Source organism: Lactuca virosa, chromosome 1 (genome assembly GCF_052849685.1).
Source record: "Lactuca virosa cultivar CGN04683 chromosome 1, Lactuca_virosa_CGN04683_v6, whole genome shotgun sequence".
Classification (NCBI taxonomy): domain Eukaryota; kingdom Viridiplantae; phylum Streptophyta; class Magnoliopsida; order Asterales; family Asteraceae; genus Lactuca; species Lactuca virosa.
Window position 1 is genome coordinate 206895719 of NC_136426.1, and position 19765 is coordinate 206915483.

The 19765-nt window shown below is 42.4% G+C and overlaps 1 protein-coding gene across 1 annotated transcript; it reads left to right on the forward strand.

The window, feature by feature from the left end:
• Nucleotides 1-4428: 4428 nt before the first annotated feature.
• On the forward strand, nt 4429-4782 carry LOC145126790 (uncharacterized). The gene has a single exon (XM_079062092.1). The coding sequence runs from the start codon at nt 4429-4431 to the stop codon at nt 4780-4782; it is 354 nt and encodes a 117-aa protein (XP_078918218.1).
• Nucleotides 4783-19765: the final 14983 nt, after the last annotated feature.

The window sequence follows — 19765 nt, forward strand, 5'->3', positions numbered from 1 at the left end:
CAATAGTCAACAAGAAGTCTCCATCTTCTATGATGGAGTAAATGTTACCACTAGGCAATTACTTGACTCGCAAGGTCCACTCACGAAAAAGGCACCTCCAGTGATAAAGCAACTAATTGAAGAATTCTCTAAGCAATCTAGAGAATACCACAATCCAAGAAATGATGTGACGAGGGGGGCCGCCTATGCAGCTTCAGAAGACTTGTCAGCAGTTATGGCTATGCTAAAAACCATGGATAGGAGGATGGATAAAATGGACCAAATGATACATGCTATTCGGGTGGGTTGCGAAAATTGCAATGGGCCTCACCTTACTAGGGACTGCGATTTGGATGAGAATGGCAACAAAAAGGTGCAAGTTTGTTACTCAAGTGGGGACCGATATGATGAAGATTGGCGTAGACCAAAGAAAGAGTGGCTCCCTTATGACGAGTACAAGAAGGCTAAGGAAGAGAAGTTCAAGCAAAAGGGAAGGGGTTTTTACCAAAAGGAGGAGCCATCACAAGAAAGAAAACCAAGTTTGGAAGAAATGCTTACCAAATTTGTAGCTGCTTCAGAAAAAAGACATAGTGATCATGATGCTGCAATTCAAGAAACAAGGACCATGCTTAGAAACCAGCAAGCATCTATCCACAACATAGAAACACAGCTTGGGCAACTTGCTCAACAAATAAACCAGAGATCACCGGGCGAACTTCCTAGCAAAACCGAAAACAACCCACGAGGCGCGCACATAAACATAGTCACAACAAGAAGTGGGAAAATAATCACTCCTCTGGCCCCTATTCAGAATGAAGCACCCAAAGAATCACAGAAGGAGGAAGCAGAAAATCAAGCAGAAAGTCAAAATCTTCAATCTGACAGCTATACTCGCCGAGTACAGAATAAGGACTCGGCGAGTCCACTGCCAAATCCGAACAATCCATTGCCATACCCAGCCCGAGCCAAGAAACTGAAACAGGAAGAGGAGTACCAGAAGTTTCTAGATCATATAAAGACTCTTCAGATCAACATACCCTTCATCGAGGCTGTTGCACAAATGCCCAAATATGCAAAGTTCCTTAAGGAACTTCTCACTAATAGAAGGAAGATGGAGGAAGTGAAGAAGGTAGTCCTCAATGAAAATTGCTCAGCCGCCATGCTCAAGAAACTACCAAAGAAGAAGGGTAACCCGGGGAGCTTAACTTTACCTTGCCAATTTGGCAATTTAGCTACCACTCATGCCTTGGCTGATTCAGGAGCAAGTGTGAATTTAATGCCTTATTCATTCTTCAAGAAGCTGGATCTCCCGGAACCAAGATCAATTCGTATGGCGATTCATTTAGCTAACAAGACAATCACTTTCCCAAGAGGAATATATGAAGACTTAGTGGTCAAAGTGGACAAGTTTGTCTTTCCCGCTGATTTCATAATTCTAGACATGGAGGCAGATCCTCAAGTCCCAATCATCCTTGGAAGACCCTTCCTCAACACGGCAAGTGCTATAGTAGACATGAGGGACTCGAAGCTCACTTTGCGGGTAGGAGAAGATTCAGTCACATTTGGGGTTGATCAAGCTATGAAGTATGCACGGAATAGTGACGACACGGCATTCTCAATTGACATGCTTGATGAATTATTGGAAGAATGCATAAGTGAAGATTCCAGCAAGTTCACAATTTCCGATGAAGAATTTGATGCAGAAAAAGACTTAATGGACATCGAGAGGCTGCTGGAAGAAGCTGAGTTTGAAGAGTTGATGAGGCAATCTGACACTTCAACTCGCCGAGTAGGGCCGACCAACTCGCCGAGTCCGAGCGAAAAAAAAACAGAATTCGTAAAGTCAGCTACAAACTCGCCGAGTCCCTTACCTATACTCGGCGAGTACAACAAACAGAACCCAAATTCTGAGCTCAAAAAGTTACCAGAACATTTGGAACATGCCTTCCTTGAAGATGGCCATCAAAAGCCAGTCATTATAGCCTCTGACCTTTCCAACTCTGAAAAGGAAGAACTAGTGCATGTTTTGAAAAAACGAAAATGGGCCATAGCATGGAGCATTACCGACATTAAGGGAATATCTTATTGTTCACACAAGATTAACCTGGAAGAAGGAGCAAAGCCGGTTGTGCAGCACCAAAGAAGACTAAACCCAAATATGCAAGAGGTGGTCAAGAAAGAAGTGGTCAAGCTTTTAGATGCGGGGATTATATATTCCATTTCCGACAGCCCGTGGGTGAGTCCGGTTCAAGTGGTGCCCAAGCAAGGAGGGATGAGAGTCATAACCAACAAAAAGAATGAGCTTATTCCGACACAAACGGTAACCGGTTGGAGAGTGTGCATCGATTATCGAAAACTAAACGATGCCACTCGTAAAGACCATTTTCCCTTACCCTTTATTGGTCAAATGTTAGAAAGATTATCGGGCCATAGTTATTATTGCTTCCTAGACGGATTTTCGGGTTATTTCCAAATACCCATACACCCTTTGGACCAAGAAAAAACCACATTCACTTGCCCAAGTGGGACTTTTGCTTATCGACGCATCCCCTTTGGGCTATGCAATGCGCCCGCGACATTTCAAAGGTGCATGACAGCCATATTCCACGACATGGTAGAAAAATTCATGGAAGTCTTTATGGACGATTTTTCTGTTTTTGGATCTTCCTTCCACGATTGTCTCACAGATCTTGACCTAATGCTAGCTAGGTGTGAAAAGACCGACTTGGTCCTTAATTGGGAAAAATGTCACTTTATGGTTAAGGAAGGTATAGTTTTGGGCCACAATGTTTCCAAATCGGGAATTGAAGTGGATCGGGCAAAGATTGACACCATTGCCAAATTACCTCCACCAACTAATGTGAAGGGTATTAGAAGTTTTCTAGGACACGCGGGTTTTTACCGGCGTTTTATCAAAGATTTTTTAAAATAACTAGACCTCTAACACAATTGCTCCTAAAAGATGCACCATTTAATTTTACTAAAGAGTGTTTAGAGGCATTTGAATTTTTAAAGGAAAAATTGACTAATGCCCCGATCATGGTTGCACCAAATTGGAATTTACCATTTGCAATAATGTGTGATGCTAGTGATTTTGCATTAGGAGCTGTCCTTGGTCAAAGGGTTGATAAGCACTTCCAACCCATATATTATGCCAGCAAGACTCTAAATCCAGGCCAAGAAAACTACACCACCACGGAAAAGGAATTATTAGATATGGTGTACGCTTTTGATAAATTCCGCCCTTATTTAGTTTTATCTAAAACAACTGTTTTTACTGACCACTCTGCTATCAAGTATTTGTTTGCCAAACAGGATGCCAAGCCAAGATTGATACGATGGGTTCTACTTCTTCAATAGTTTGACATAGAGATACGCGACAAAAAGGGAATGGAGAATGTAGCAGCTGACCACTTGTCAAGGCTTGAAAACCCGCGATTGCAAGAAGATAGAGTTGGAGATGATTTTCCGGACGAGTATATTATGGTGACTGTGGGAGAAGAACCATGGTTTGCAAATATAGCTAATTACTTAGCTAGCAATTACCTCCCAAAAGATCTCACAAGTCAACAAAAGAAGAAATTCTTTTCCGAGATAAAGTATTACTTTTGGGATGAACCATATCTTTTCCGAAGCTGCGCGGATGGAATCATACGAAGATGCGTGTTCGGGAATGAAAGCTGGAAAATATTGGAGCAATGTCATAGCGGGCCCACGGGTGGACATCATGGAGCAGATTACACTGCTAAGAAGATCTTTGACACTGGGTTTTACTGGCCCACGATTTTTAAAGATGCAACCCAGTTTGTCAAAGAATGTGATGCATGTCAAAGAGCTGGAAACATTTCCTCTCGAAATGAAATGCCACAACATAGTATCCAAGTGTGCGAAGTATTTGATGTGTGGGGGATCGATTTCATGGGACCATTTCCCATATCCAAAGGCAACAAATACATATTAGTGGCGGTAGATTATGTATCCAAATGGGTGGAGGCACAAGCTCTGCCAACTAATGATGGTCGGGTAGTGGTGAAGTTTTTAAAGAAGTTATTTTCAAGATTAGGGGTCCCGAAAGCTCTCATAAGTGACCGAGGGACTCATTTTGCCAATGATCAACTAGAGAAGGTGCTAAGTAAATATGGGGTAACCCATAAATTTTCAACATCCTACCATCCACAAACTAGTGGAAAAACCGAAGTGACAAATCGATCTTTAAAGAGAATCTTGGAGAAATCGGTAGGGAGCAATCGAAAAGAATGGTCGGATAAGCTAGACGATGCAATTTGGGCCTTCCGTACAGCTTTCAAAACCCCCATTGGTACTACACCATATAGGTTAGTTTATGGAAAGCAATGTCATTTACCGGTGGAGATAGAGCATAAAGCTTTTTGGGCTTTAAAGATGTGCAACTTCAACATGTAGGAGCTCAAGAACAACCGGTTAATGCAAATGAATGCTCTTGAGGAACTTAGAAATGATGCATACACTAGTTCTTTGATCTATAAAGAGAAAACTAAGAATTGGCATGACAGGAGGATCAAGGAAAATAAAGAATTTCATGAAGGGCAAAAGGTGTTGCTCTTTAATTCAAGGTTAAAACTCTTCTCGGGCAAACTCAAGTCAAGATGGGATGGTCCTTTTCGGGTGAAGAAGGTGTTTCCACATGGTGCTATAAAGCTATTGTCAAAAGATGGCACCCCGTTCAAGGTCAATGGACATAGAGTCAAAAAGTATGAAGAAGGAGTTCCAAGGAATGATGGCATGGAAGAATTGATGTTGCTGGAAGGGATTGCAGCTACGTAGAATGGGAGGAGTCCAGCTAATGACTCCTTAAAAAGAAGCGCTTCCGGGAGGCAACCCGAATTTAGAGTTTGCATTTCTTTTTCCTTTACTTTCTTTTTAATTCTTTAGGATCTTTTTCATTCATCTTCTTCTGGAAATATGTTCTAAATGATTGCTTGAGGGCAAGCGATGCTTAGAGTGTGGGGTAGTGGGTTATAAAAAAATTAATTAAATTCAATTTTTGTCAAGCTGCAAGCTTTACTCGCCGAGTAGGTACGAGTACTCAGCGAGTGCTTGCCTAAATAACCACCGCGTAAAAGCATTTGTACTCGGCGAGTAACCCGTCTCTACTCGGCGAGTAGCCAACTTACACAGACGGTATAAAAATCGGAGAAATAAGGGTTTTTACCCATTTTACCCACACACTCGCCGTGCACAGCCTCCTTCAAGCGATTTCTTTGATTTTAGGCTTAATCCTCGACTTTCACGGGAAAGGGTATGATCTTTACACTTAAAAACTCATCAAAGGTTCAAGCTTTATCACTGATTTGCCCTATTTTATCTAAATTCGGATTTAGGGGTTTCCTCAAATTCTAGGGTTTTAGTTTTACTATAAATTAAGAGTTGTTAGGAGAATTTTCTTTTGGTTTAGTGTTTAACGGACTTAGTACAGCAAACCCCTGTGCAAAATTGGGTGTTTTAAGTGACCCATATGTGTTCGACAGATTCTGGTCCCGATGTTCATACTACTCGCCGAGTAGGACATGAACTCGGCGAGTAGGAGGCTATACAGATCTGTTTTATCCAAATTTAATTACTGGGGTTTGTTTGTTTGTGCTTTCTTAATGTTATCATGTAGGTACCATGTCCAGACGAGGTCAGTCTTCAAGAGGGGGAAGCCAAGGGGACATCCCGTGGCTCTCGTTCCGCCAAATCACATCTAAATCATCTCAAGCCCGTGCCATAAACAAGTTAGAAGCTTTAAAACAGAAAGAGATTCATTTACCCAATGCAGTGGATTGGGATTGGATGGGGAAAGTTGGTTTGGAAGAAGAGCTAACACCATATTTGGTGAAAGAATGTAATTTGGGGAATTCAACTATCATATGTGATGGTTGGTTACAGCTTTTCAAAATTCAAGAACCAGTCTACGCTGAATTATGCTGGGAGTTTTTTGCTACCATCTCATTCCGAGGTGGTAGTGAGTACTACAATCCCAATGTAGTTTCCTTTTCTCTTGGTGGAGAGCTGCGACAATGCAGCATGGCTGGATTTTCATGGAGGCTTGGAATCTATGAGCAAAGCACTATGTTGAATGAAGATTTTGAAGTTTTTTTAGAGAATTGCCACGAAGATCTCCCCGAGGGAGTGGTTGCTTCTACCTGGTGGAATACTATTGCTAACTGGGTGTACATCCCATCTACCGCACAGGAGGGTCACATACGTTCACCGATCCACCGTCTCATTCATCGGTTCATCTCTAGCACGATTAATATGCGAAAGGACTGGGACAAGGTCCCGACCCTTGACATCTTTTATCTTTGGAGTATTATTACTCCCGATGTTTTCTGCAATCTCCCCTATCGCATAGCCAAGTATCTTGCTGAAGGGGCTGTTAAGGAGAAGATGAACGCCAAGATTAATGGAGGGATGTTTGTGACGAGGCTTGCAAGGTCATTTGGGGTATTAGATTTGCAAGAGTCAAGGGCGCTGACGGTCATTTATCCCCCTCTGTTCAACACCGCATTATATAGAAGGGCAAGGATTGTGGAAAAATTTGGTGATTCTTTTTCTATTCCTCGTGCGGATGAGCCGGTTAACCCCGAGGAGCCGGGAAGGCGAGTGAGGCGACGAAGTGAGCGGGTACGGGAAGACCCACCGGTTATTCCGGTGGGAGAAGAGAGCGAAGGATGGAATCAACTTGAGTGCCGGCGCTACTTGGATGATATTGGAAGAGGAGTTAACTATAACAATCAATCATTTGACTATCTCTTCCAGCAAATGAACATCGCACCGAGACCTGGACCCGGCTACCCCTACATCATGAGTTGGGATGAAAGGATGAGGAAGGGCAATGAAGGAGGATGAAGTGGAGCTGGAGGAGCCGACGTAGATGATGAAGAATGAAGAATGTTTCTTTTGTGTTTTTAATTTATTTTCGTGATGTTTGATTTGGACCACTTGTTAAACTTGGATGATTTTATTTCTCGTTAGGACTTTTGGTTGCTTTCAATTTTGTCTGTTTTTTTTTCAGGATTGGAAGGTTAGGATGCATTTAGAAGTCTTATGGGTCAAGGTTCAAGTCAAGAATGTTCAATTGGGAGTGCGCAATCTTTTCCATTAAGTTTGAGTCCGTTAGAGTTGGGAGTGTAGAGTTCTCTATTACTGAAGTAATTAGAGAAAGAGTCACTGAATTACCTCAATCCAGTACTTCAGTCGAATGGAAAACTCAGCGCCTACTCGCCGAGTGCACATTCCTTACTCGACGAGTGCATGGACTAATTCACGACTTCTCTGCCAGTTAGCAACATACTAGCCGAGTGCACGACTTACTCGCCGAGTCTATCATCATTTTTCGGATTCCCGAGTTGTTTTGGGCACGTTCATTGCAGTTTTATCCGATTCTTTCATAGAGGATCATTGCTGAAGGTTTCTAGGAGCTGTATCCTACATCTTTGAGTCATTTGCAAGTCTACCACACGCGACATGACACCCAAAACATGGATGAGCTGTTCCCATGTTTAAAGTCATTCAAAAATGGAGCTACATTGAAGATGATCAACATCGCCACTACTATTCCAGGGGAGTTTGTTCCAATTCCCTCTTTATTTTTTTTTGTTTCTTATTCATGCATGATATGCAATGGGGACATTACATAAATTAAGTGTGGGGTAGGGGGTTGGTTACATTTAGTTAAAATTTAGATTAATTTTAAAATTTTGCATAAAATTCCTAGGGCTAATTTAGATATTTTGGTAAAAACAATTAGGGATCATACTAGTATTATATTTGATGATTCCATGAGGACCCAAATGTTTAGTTGAGCCTATATACGTTCTAGTGCATTTGTGGCTCCCTTATTCTAGTGAAATCATGAGACAAAAACACAACCTCGCTTAGCCCAAAGGATGCAATATGTTTAGCATCGTGTACTTGAAATGTATCCAGGAAAATTGTTATCATTAATCAATAAAGGTTGAAGTTGAGTGCCCCTGCTTAAGTATGTAGGTTTTGAGTGAAAGAAAAAAAAAGTGAGTTACATGAAAAAAAAGAAGAAAATTACAAAAGAAAAGTTGTAAGAATTTTTGGAGCATCAAAGTCAAATATGAAATTAGAAGATCAAAAATTCCAAGAAATTAAAAAACTTGAAGATACCAAAAACCAAACAACAAAGTGGTGAATTCAAAGACATCAAAGATCAAATGCCAAAGAAATGAAGAATTCCAAAGAGCTCCAATGTGGTATCCTACATTGTAATTATCTAGATTATGTATGCTTGGGTTACTCAACCAAAAACACCTTGAGGTTAAGAGGTTTTCTGAGGATGGATTCGGAGGGATGCATAAAATGAGCATAGTTCGGGGTGAGTGGGTGAGTGTTTATGAGGATTGTGAGTATTTAGAATTAGGGGGGTCCTTAGGAAAAAAATTTAGACACAAATGCATGCGTTGCGGTCTTGGCATAATGGCTGGGTTCAATTGGGATTGTCTTATGTAATATTAGCGTGCTAAAATTCGGTTTTGCTTGGGGGCAAGCAAAAGTCAAGTGTGGGGTATTTTGATATGTGCATAATTAATCATATGTTTAACATATATTTCTATTCATTTCTGGCTAATTATATGCATAATATGGACAAAAGGTACTTAATAATGCTTATATTGTGTTTTCAGTCCAAAAGACATGCTTGGAAGCACAAGGAAAAAGGAGAAGCAATTAGAGACCAAAGAATGAAGGAAAAAGGGAAAACTACACACTTACTCGGCGAGTCCACGCTAGTACTCGGTGAGTTCATTAGAATGTTCCCTAAAGAAAACCCAAGATTCCTTGCCGAATACGGAGTCCACACTAGTACTCGGCGAGTCCACGCTAGTACTCGGCGAGTTCATTAGAATGTTCCCTAAAGAAAACCCAAGATTCCTTGCCGAATACGGAGTCCACACTAGTACTCGGCGAGTGCCCGACCTACTCGCCGAGTAGCCCCTGTTTTGTGATAATTATAAATAGCGGGTTTTAATTCGATTGAGGGACTGCTGGAACCTTTGGGGAGAAGCAAGCTGCGATTGAAGAGCCAGAAGAACCCTAGAGAACGAAGATATAACCTAGAATCCAATTCCGAAGAAGATTTGAGGCACATTCTCATCATTCTACTCAATCTATTGTTTCTCAATTATGGTTAGACCATTATAATTCGTTTTATTGTTGTTAATTACCTCAATCATGAGCTAAAATTCTTAAACTTCTGTTTGGGGATACAAAATTGATATTATGGTTTGATTTTATGGTAGGATTAATTTAATATTGGTGATTTTGTTGATTATAGCTTGTTAAAGAACCTTATGTGTGAATGATAACTAATTTTCTGTTAATAGGAAGATAATTAAATAGTATGAACATCTTTTAATTATCAACCCCATATGTTTATGTGACCACTTTATCATATGTCTAGGACTAACGAATGTGAAACTAGAATTAATAAGAAAAATTAGGTAAATTCATGTGTGAGCTTGTTTGATGACCATCAACAAGAGGTTAACTAAAGGACCAATTTAGTTAGCTATTACAAGTCTAAATTAACCCGAATAAATAATCTAGTGAATTAAATTAAATTAGACAACTGATCACTGTTTGAGTTAGTTTGTTTTCTAAGGATTATCGTAGCGAACGCAAGGCTAATCACTTGAATCGGTAGCCAATAGAAGAATTAATCCATTGCACTATTACCATAATATCAACCATAGGATCAATTGAGTTGAACTAAACATAAGTCCCCTTTATTACTGAATTCAGTTAAATCTTTGTTTTTCTAGTTCTTAGCTCAAGTAGTATTAGTAAGTTTCTAGTCTTGAAAAACTAGAGAAAACCCATATTTACTATTTAATTTAGATAAAATTAGTCTTTAGTTTTAATTTACCGTTCCCTGAGTTCGACACTCTACTCACTTAACTATACCACTAAAAGACAGGTTCACTGCCTTTGTGTGTTTAATTTATAACTCAAAAGTTGGATTAAAACCAGTGCATTTTACACACATCAATATCCATAACTTGAGGACAAATTATGGACTCCATTAAAACACATAAATGATCAAGAATTAATCCTAAACAATTCAGCAAATAATTCCTATCATCTTCTAAATTCATAAGAACATGAACATGATCATCAAAGTTTCAAGAATTATATGAACACATACAAAGCATGAAATTTTAAATATAAGCTATTGTAAATGGATTAGAACAACCATTACACCAACTAAAACAAGTTTTAAAACACCAAAATAGTTTAGGGTAATGTTTCTAGTCCATTTCCAGCAGCAAAAGTCGAAAATCTGCATTCTGAGGCTCCTACTCGCCGAGTGCACGAACCTACTCGCCGAGTAGGATGAGTTTACACATGAACTCGGTGAGTCCCCCCATGGACTCGGCGAGTTCATCAGGCAGACAGCAAAAAATTCGACTTTTTTTCACTATTTTGCATCAAGTATCAAACAAACAAGCCTAGGCTCTGATACCACTGTTGGGTTTTGAGCATTCTAACACTTCCTAAGTGTACATGCAACCCTATTAAACCTTGGATCTATGTTTGTCTAAGATACATGCAAAATATTATTTTCCAAGGTTTATAACCTATCTAGCATGGCATGGGGTACTTTTAACCATAAAGGAACTAGATGAATTACATACCTTTTGTTGATTGTTGATTCCTTGGAGTTTGAGAGCCAAGCACCAATAATGTGAATGCCTCAAATGGAAATCACAAATCACCCAAACTTGGAAAATATATGAGAGAGTATTCTAACTCTTGGTTTTGGCCACTACACTTACACACACACTTAGTGTCTTTTTCATGCAACATAAGCTTGTTTATATAGTGTACATGGTTAGGGTGAAACCCTAATAACCCATGTCTTTTCCTCTTCCAAGGATCCATGGGTAAAAGCTCCATGGATCATCCATGGACTTCCATATAAGCTTAGCCCATTCCAAATGAGTGTTAGCCCACACCATATAAATATAATAGCCCATGATTTAATTAGTCTTCCTTTTAATCACTAAATTAATTCATAATTAATTCAAGATTAAAACTAATTAAGTAACATGACTTTATATTAATATATTATAACTTATAATATATTAATAAATCGTAAGTATACAACTCTCATAAAATTATCCATAACAAGTTCGGGTGAAGTGCAACCCAAATGGACCATGATGGGTCGGGTCAAGTATATACCAAATAAGTTATGGACTTAGACACCTTATCCAACAAAAGGTAGTACCTCCAGATATTTAGAGCGAACATTACTGCTCCCAGCTCGAGAGCATGTGTGGTGTAGTTCACCTCGTGGTTATTTAGTCGTCTTGATGTGTAGGCTATGACCTTTCCTTGCTACATGAGTACGCAGCCTAATCCATGATTGGATGCGTCACAATAGACCACGAAATCTTCCGTCCCTTCTAGGAGAGACAAGACGGGGGCGTTGCATAAAGCATATTTCAAGGTTTGGAAAGCAGCCTCTTGTTTCCTCTCCCAGGTGAAGGTTACACCCTTCTGGGTTAGGGCGATGAGCGGCTTAGCGATTTTGGAGAAATTATGTATGAACCTCCTGTAGTAACCCACGAGGCCTAAGAATTGCCTGATCTCCATTGGGGTTCTTGGTGTTGCCCAACCTTTAATTTCCTTGATTTTTGAAGGGTCCACGTGTATCCCTTCTTCACTAACTACTTGACCTAAAAAATCCACTTTTCAGATCCAGAATTCACATTTGGAGAACTTTTCATATATCTTCTCTACCCTTAATGTTTCCAAGACTTGCCACAGGTGTTGACTGTGTTCTTCCATACTTCGTGAGTAAACTAGTATGTCATCGATGAATACTATCAGGAATTTGTCTAGGTAAGGTCAACACACTCGGTTCATTAAGTCCATAAATGTCACAGGCGCATTTGTTAGACCAAAGGGAATTACTACAAATTCATAGTGACCGTAGCGGGTTCGGAATGCGGTCTTGGGGACATCTTCCTCCCGGACCCGTAATTGGTGATATCCGGATCAGAGATCTGTCTTTGAGAAGTAACTTTGATTGAATAGGTTGTCGATCCGGGGAAGGGGGTATCGGTTTTTGACAGTGAGTTTGTTTTGTTCTTGGTAATCAATGCACATGCCAAACGTTCCATCCTTCTTCTTTACGAATAAGATTGGAATTCCCCAGGCCGAGAAGCTTCGCCTTATGAACCCCTAATCTAGTAATTCACTTAGTTGACTGAGAAGTTCTTGCATCTCCGTGGGTGCTAATCTGTATGGCGACTAGGCGATTGGTGTGGCTCTGGGTATCAAGTCGATTCTAAATTCGACTTGTCGTTCGGGGGGTACTCCCAGGAGGTCTTCGCAAAACACGTTGGGGAAGTTGCATACCTCCAAGATGTCTTTAATTCTCTTTTCTCCTTTCTTTTTGTCAACGACGTGGGCTAAGAAGGTTTGGTTCTTCTTGTGTAAAAACTTTTGTGCCTTGATACATGAAATGATGCGAAGATTCGTACCGGATTTGTGACCGTATATGACCAAGGTTTCATCACTTGGTAGGTGAAGGCGAACGACCTTCTCGTAACACATAATATCGGCACAGTGAGGACTTACCCAGTCCATGCCGATGATAACATAAAAATTCCTTATGGTAACCGACATTAAGTCGATTTGAAAGGAGTGGTTATTCAAAGTTAGCGTGCATCCTATGAATACATCATTTGTTGTTTCGGTTTTTCCGTTGGCCATTTCTATGGTGAATGTTTCATTTAGTGTTTGAGGGTTTTGTTTGAGTAGATGTTTAAACTTATGACTCATAAAGGTTCTCCGCTCCATTATCAAATAGTATGCGTGCATAAATATGATTTAGGAGGAACGTACCAGTGACCACTACAAGATATTTCATCGCCTCCTCGTGTCCTATTGCTAGGACTCTTCCCGTTCCCCTAGTATTTCTCTTATTGAGGAGGAACGTACCGGTGACCTCATATTTTTCTGTTGTCATTTTTCTCATATAGCGAGATATGTTTTTTTTTTTTTTTTACTTTACAATCAAAAATATCATATACCACGGCTTTTGGTGTAAAAGTGGTGAAAACAATATTTTGTGCATATATCATTTCGAGTTCAAACAATAATAATAAAGCGTGCTAATATCCATGAGACAAATAATTTTGACTTGTATCCCCCCCTCCCCTTAAAAGCATGTAAAACTCGAAAAATGGGGGTATGAAACTCACATTGAGTTGATTTTGTGGATGGTTTGAAGGAACAAGATGAGGATTTCGAGCCTAACTTCTTGTATGGAGTTGATGGTCTTCTTTGGAGGTGTGATTTTCCTAAGGGTTTTACATATGAAAAAAAAGTGTGTAAAAATGGTGAAATTTACACAAAAATGTTTTAAATCCTTAGAGGGTTTTGAAAATATTCACCAAAATTCTTAGGGCCAGCCTTGAGGTGGTGAGTCTTGAGGGATTTCGATCTTGTTCTTGGAGAGAAGAAGAAGTTGTAGTAAGAAAGAGATGGAAAGAGTGGGATAAACCCACCCTCGGCTAAGAGTTAAATGGGAGAGGGAAAGGAGATGGGGTATGGATGTTTGGTGGTTACTTAGGTGTCATTCTTGGAGACTTGGTGTGTATTTGTATGTAGGGTATAGAGGTACGGTGGTTAAAGAGATGCAAAGTTAGGAGATCAAGTCTTAAAGTCATCTTCTTGAATCTTGCACCCAACCGAGATCCCATCTACCGCGGAGGGGTTCTCGGTCCTTAGTCCCACCGAGATTTCGGTCCAGTGAGGACGAGAACTAGGTTCTTGGTTCCAACCGAGAGCTATGTGTGCGAGGGTTTTCGGTCCAATAGAAAATGGTAGGTTTTAGGCTACGAGGCCTCTAGGTTTTAGGGCATTTCGGTCCAACTTAAACATTTCTAATGCATACTTGAGATTTCAAACTTCTTAATCCAAACATCCTTCATGTAAATTGAGATTTCTAGAAATTTTGGTCCTTTTCATTAAAATTTTCAAATGTCTACTATAACAATATAGTGATGAGGTTTTATACTATCTATAAATACACCGTGTTTAGATCAAAATTTCTTGGTAGTCACATGTCACAACTCCAAATTTTAGACCTAGCATGGTCTAAACCCTAGCTTAGGGCAATTGAAAACTACATTGTAATCCTTGTTGCATTGTACCCTCTATAGCCTTAGGGCTTGTTTATAGAGCTAACAAAGAAGTAGGGATTGAAACCTAAATTGAATTAGGGTTGTATAAGTGAACGTAAGCTAAAATTATAACGTTTAATCATGGAATAACACACCATATACGTGTTTACGGCCAAGAACTCATGAAGAAAGGAGTTCACGGTCCATTTAATTCATCCTAAGGTGGTTCACGGTCTAGGATTGTAATCCAAAGGGTGTTCACGGTCAAACTGAGGCCGTAAACTCAATCTTGGTGTAACATCCGGATTCCCAGGTATCTTATTTTATGTATTTATATTGAGTTTTGGAGAGGGACTCGGTGAGAAGGCGCTCAGACTCGCCGAGTAGGATCGCGCATGGTTGGACTGATTTAGTGACGGACTCGGCGAGTCCATGCGTGGACTCGGCGAGTCCACGCTTTTTAATGAAACCCTAATTCTCGAGGCCTGAGCCCTATTTAAGGACCTTTATAGCCACCATTTGCGGCTATCAGACCCCTGAGAAACCCAAGAGAGCAGAGAGAAGGATTGTAGTGCAAGAGGAGGGCTATTTCACCATTCTAAGTGTGATTTTGCAAGAAAGAAGGAAGGAGGACAAACAAGGAAGGTTGAGGACCTCAGATCTATCATCCATTTCATCAGATGAGGCTACTAGAGGTACTAATCTGTGCTCAAACTCGTGTATTTGGTGTTCTAGTTGAATCTAGGGTTTTCTTGTGCCTTCTTTGGCTTGGATTCGAAGTATGTGAGGTCCCAAGGTGGAGTTCTTCTTAGATCTGGACCTTAAGAGGTCCAGAGAGTCCTATTCAAATTGCTTTTTGCTACTCCATTAGAGATATAGCCCTAGGTTGCCATTTTAGGGGTTGTTTCACCCAAAGAAGCTTTTTGGTCATTACATGAGTGTAAAGGTCAGACCTTTACGTGATTATAGTGGTTGGGAAGGCCATATCTATGGATTAGAGGAATAGATCTGACCTCAGAAGGTCGTTTGAGTGTGAGCATGGAATGTACTCGCCAAGTCCATGAGAGGACTCGACGAGTTGATTCGGGTTGCCCCATGACTCGCGATCTGTGACGACTCGTGGAGCATAGCGTTGACTCTGTGAGTCAAGAGAGGACCAGGGGGAAGAGGGCAGGCGTGTACTCGCCGAGTCACCCTAGTGCACTCGGCAAGACGGGTCAAAGTTGACCGTTGACTTTTGTTGACTTTAGGGTTCTGGTCAGGACTGATTCAGGAGAGTTCAAGGAAGGGTAGAATGGCCTTCTACCCAGTTATAGAGATGAGATCATGAGAGAATATTGATCAGGATGTTATTTGAATAATAGGGGGAGGCTAAGTCGGGACGTTGAGCACGAGAGTTTATCCGACTTCATTGAGGCGAGTCTTCTCACTATACTGTACCTGGAAGGATACCTATATGTGACCGGAAGGTCTTGTATGCTATGAGATGCATGTGCTATATGCGGTTATATGATATGTATGTGCTATATGCAGTTATGTGATATGTATGTGCTATGTATGTTATGTATGATATGGACCGGAAGGTCAAGATGGTATGGACCGGAAGTTCAAGATGGCATGGACCGGAAGGTCAAGAGGTTACGGACCGGAAGGTCGATAGGGGTAGGACCGGAATGTCTACCGGGATTTGGGACGGAAGTCCCCTGAGACACATGGATCAGAAGATCCTATAGAGTATGGCCTGGAAAGGCATATGTGGGGTATGTGGTATTTTGGGGAACTCACTAAGCATTTATGCTTACAGTTGTTGTGTGATGTGTTTCAGGTACTAGCGAGGATCGCAGGAAGGCGTCGACATGATCCGTACACATTGAGAGGATTTATGTTTATGAGATCTTGGGACATGTTTTTATTATGACGCAGTGATACATTATGTTGTGTGATTGTCATGTGGTTGAAAGTATGTTTTTAAAAATGAAAATTCGTTTTGAAAAATTATGTCGTTACAAGTTGGTATCAGAGCCTTGGTTTGAGGGATTCGGGTGCATCTTCGGATGAATCTGAACTCAAACTGAGGAAATGAGAAAGTTTTTCATAAATAAACAATTTTTCTAAAAGAGTAAAAGTTTTGAGAAAGGCAAAAGGAAGCAGTGTGTACGATCAGCCAGCGCCCGAACGGTGATTTCCCAAAATACCCTTACATTATGTGTTATGAGATATGATATGATATGATATGCATGCTAGAGTAGGCTAGGTATTCATATTAGGACTAGGGTGACCTGATTTGTGATGCCTTAGCCTAGGAAGGATTTTGCTGCTATGTGATGCTTGAGAGCGAGTAAGTAGCAATGAGGATCTGATGAGAGGCCTACCGAAGGGTAGCCTATGCCAGTGAGATATAGTGTACTTGTGATCTGGGATCCAAGGAGGAGGACTTAGAGTGAATGCCGATGCGGTGTGGACGGTAGTATAGGGCCTGTACTACTAAAGACACCGGAGCAGTGCGCACCCTAAGTAAAAATTCATTGGGTACTAAGGAACAAGTAGGGTTGAGTTATCGAGTGCGAGTATACTCGAGCTAGTCTCTGATATTATTGTGTTGTATTTCAGAGACATCATGGTTGGGACACGCCACAGACCTGAGTCGAGCGGCGTGAGTGACGAGGAGCTTCGTCATATGATATACGATGAGGTGGCGGCGGCGATAAGGGCCGAGATTCCGGAGATGTTTGGGTCTATCAAGACCACACTGATTGAGACTTTCGATGAGCGGTACGCCGCGGTGACTGAGGCTGCTGCTGCCAGACCTCAGGGAGGTGACTCGTTGTTGCTACGGTAGTTCAGCAACACGAAGCCACCAGAGTTTGATAGGACGCAGGATCCAATCGCTGCGATGAGATGGATTGCTGATATCGAGGGATGCTTCTACACGTGTTCATGTCCGGAGCATTTGAGGGTACGGTTCGTGTTGAACTAGCTTTGATTGGGAGCGAAGGATTGGTGGAAGTTCATGACCGCGAGCTTCACTGTTGAGGAGATCTCAGCGGTGACCTGGGGGAGGTTTACCACTATGTTCAGAGATGAGTATGTTCCCCCGGTGGAGAGGGAACGGTTGCTTCAGGAGTTCTTGACCCTCAAGCAGGGTACTGATTCGGTTACTGTGGTTACCCGGAAGTTTCATGAGAGGGCGATGTTCTGCCCTGAGCAGGTGTCTACTGAGCAGGCACGTATGAGCCGGTATTTGGGCGTTATGAGGAGAGACATTTGGGAGTTCATGTCGAACTCGACGTACCAGACATTTGCTGAGCTCCAGGCAAATGCCCGGAAGAGGGAGATTGAGTTGGAGACTCAGGCCAGGGAGGAGGCCGAGTCTCAGAGGATGGATCGGCGGCCGGCACAGTCTCATTCGGCAGCCAAGCGGACCAAGTCGACTGATACGATATATGGAGGCAAGAAGGGCCGCACTTGTGGGAAGTGCAACAAGGGACATGATCGGGTCTGTCGATCGGCTGCTTGCTACAAATGTGGCAAGGAGGGGCATATCGCCAAGGATTGCCCCAAGGGATTCATGGTCTGCTTTCATTGCAACCAGACTGGCCATCGAAAGGCTGAGTGCCCGCAGCTACATCAGGGTTCAGCACATGGATCCGCACCTGCTGCTAGGGATACCGAGGTTCGGCCAGCGAAGGCCGAGGCACCGAAGGCTCGCGGGAGAGCTTTCCAGTTGACAGCGGAGGAGGTCCGCGCAGCGCCCGATGTTGTGGCCGGTATGTATTCTTTATTTATTTATGTTGAGTTGAGATTTTATGCTTATATGATGATATGTGTAGGTACTTTTCTTGTGAGTTCTGTACGTGCCTTAGTGTTATTTGACTCGCGTCCGAGTCGATCGTTTGTGTCGATAGGATTTAGTCGGCACATCAGTAGCAGACAAGAGGTGTTGACTCAACCTCTGCGAGTTTCCATAGCTGATGAGCGAGCAGTGTATGCTATGGAGGTGATACGAGGATGTGTACTCGAGATCTTCGGTGTTGAGTTCCCGATAGATCTGGTTCCGATAGCGATGGGGGACGTGTGTGTCAGAGTGGGCATGGATTGGTTGAGCCGATTTGGGGTTGTGATAGACTGCGAGCGACAGTTGGTGACAATACGAGACCCTAGTGGGGGAGTAGTTACGGTGTACGGCGAGGGTACCCGATGTGGGTCAGCGTTCTGTTCGGCTACCAGAGCGAGACAGAGTTTACAGCAGGGCTGCAGCGGGTTTGTAGCCTATATGATGGGCACACGAGAGGCCGCTGGGAGGCTAAGTTCGGTGGATGACGTTGCGATAGTGCGTGAGTTCCCGGATGTTTTTCCCGAAGAGTTGCCGGGTGTGCCTCCCGAGAGGCAGGTAGAGTTCTGCATTGATTTGGTTCCGGGGGCAGCGCCTATCGCCAAGGCGCCATATCGCCTTGCGCCGCCAAAGATGCAGGAGTTATCCTTGCAGCTTCAGGAGCTATTGGGGAAAGGGTTTATTCGACCGAGTAGCTCGCCATGGGGAGCGCCGATCCTTTTTGTCAAGAAAAAGGATGGTCCACACTGGATGTGTATTGATTACCAGGAGTTGAACAAGTTTACGGTCAAGAACCGTTATCCATTACCGAGGATCGACGATTTGTTCGATCAGTTGCAGGGAGGGTCTTGGTTCTCCAAGATTGATCTGAGGTCTGGATATCATCAGATGAGATTGCGTGATGAGGATATCCAGAAGACGGCGTTCAGGACTCGTTATGGGCATTACGAGTTCGTGGTGATGCCTTTCGGGCTCACCAATGTACTAGCAGCGTTCATGGATCTCATGAACAGGGTGTGTAGGCCGATGTTGGATCAATCGTTGATCGTGTTCATCGATGACATACTGGTGTATTCGAGATCTAGAGAGGAGCATGAGGAGCATGTAAGAGAGATTCTCGGGGTATTGAGGATGGAGAGGATTTATGCCAAATTCTCCAAGTGTGATTTCTGGTTACGAGAGGTCCAGTTACTGGGACATCTCGTCAACGAGGATGGAATTTTGGTCGATCCGGCCAAGATTGAGGTGGTTATGAGTTGGGAGGTGCCGAGATCTCCCACCGAGATCAGGAGTTTTCTGGGATTGGCCGGCTACTATCGGAGATTTATCATAGATTTCTCCAAGATCGTCGTGCCTCTCACCAGGTTGACCCGGAAGGGTGTTGCTTTTCATGGGGTCCGGAGCAGCAGACCTCGTTTGAGACACTTCGCCAAATATTGTGCGAAGCCCAGGTGTTAGCCCTCCCGGAAGGGATGGAGGATTTTGTGGTGTATTGTGACGCATCGATATCGGGGTTGGGTGCGGTGCTTATGCGGAGAGGGCATGTGATAACGTATGCATCGAGGCAGCTGAAGCCTCATGAGACGAGATATCCCACCCACGATCTGGAGTTGAGGCCAGTGGTGTTTGCCCTCAAGATCTGGCGTCACTATTTGTATGGGGTTCGGTGTACCATATACACGGACCATAAGAGTTTGAAGTATCTGATGGATCAGCCCAACCTGAATATGCGACAGAGGAGATGGTTGGATGTGGTAAAGGATTATGA

Bases quoted from the DNA above. Each gene is read 5' to 3' on its own strand.
- LOC145126790 (XM_079062092.1), top strand. From the start codon at position 4,429: ATGAATGCTCTTGAGGAACTTAGAAATGATGCATACACTAGTTCTTTG.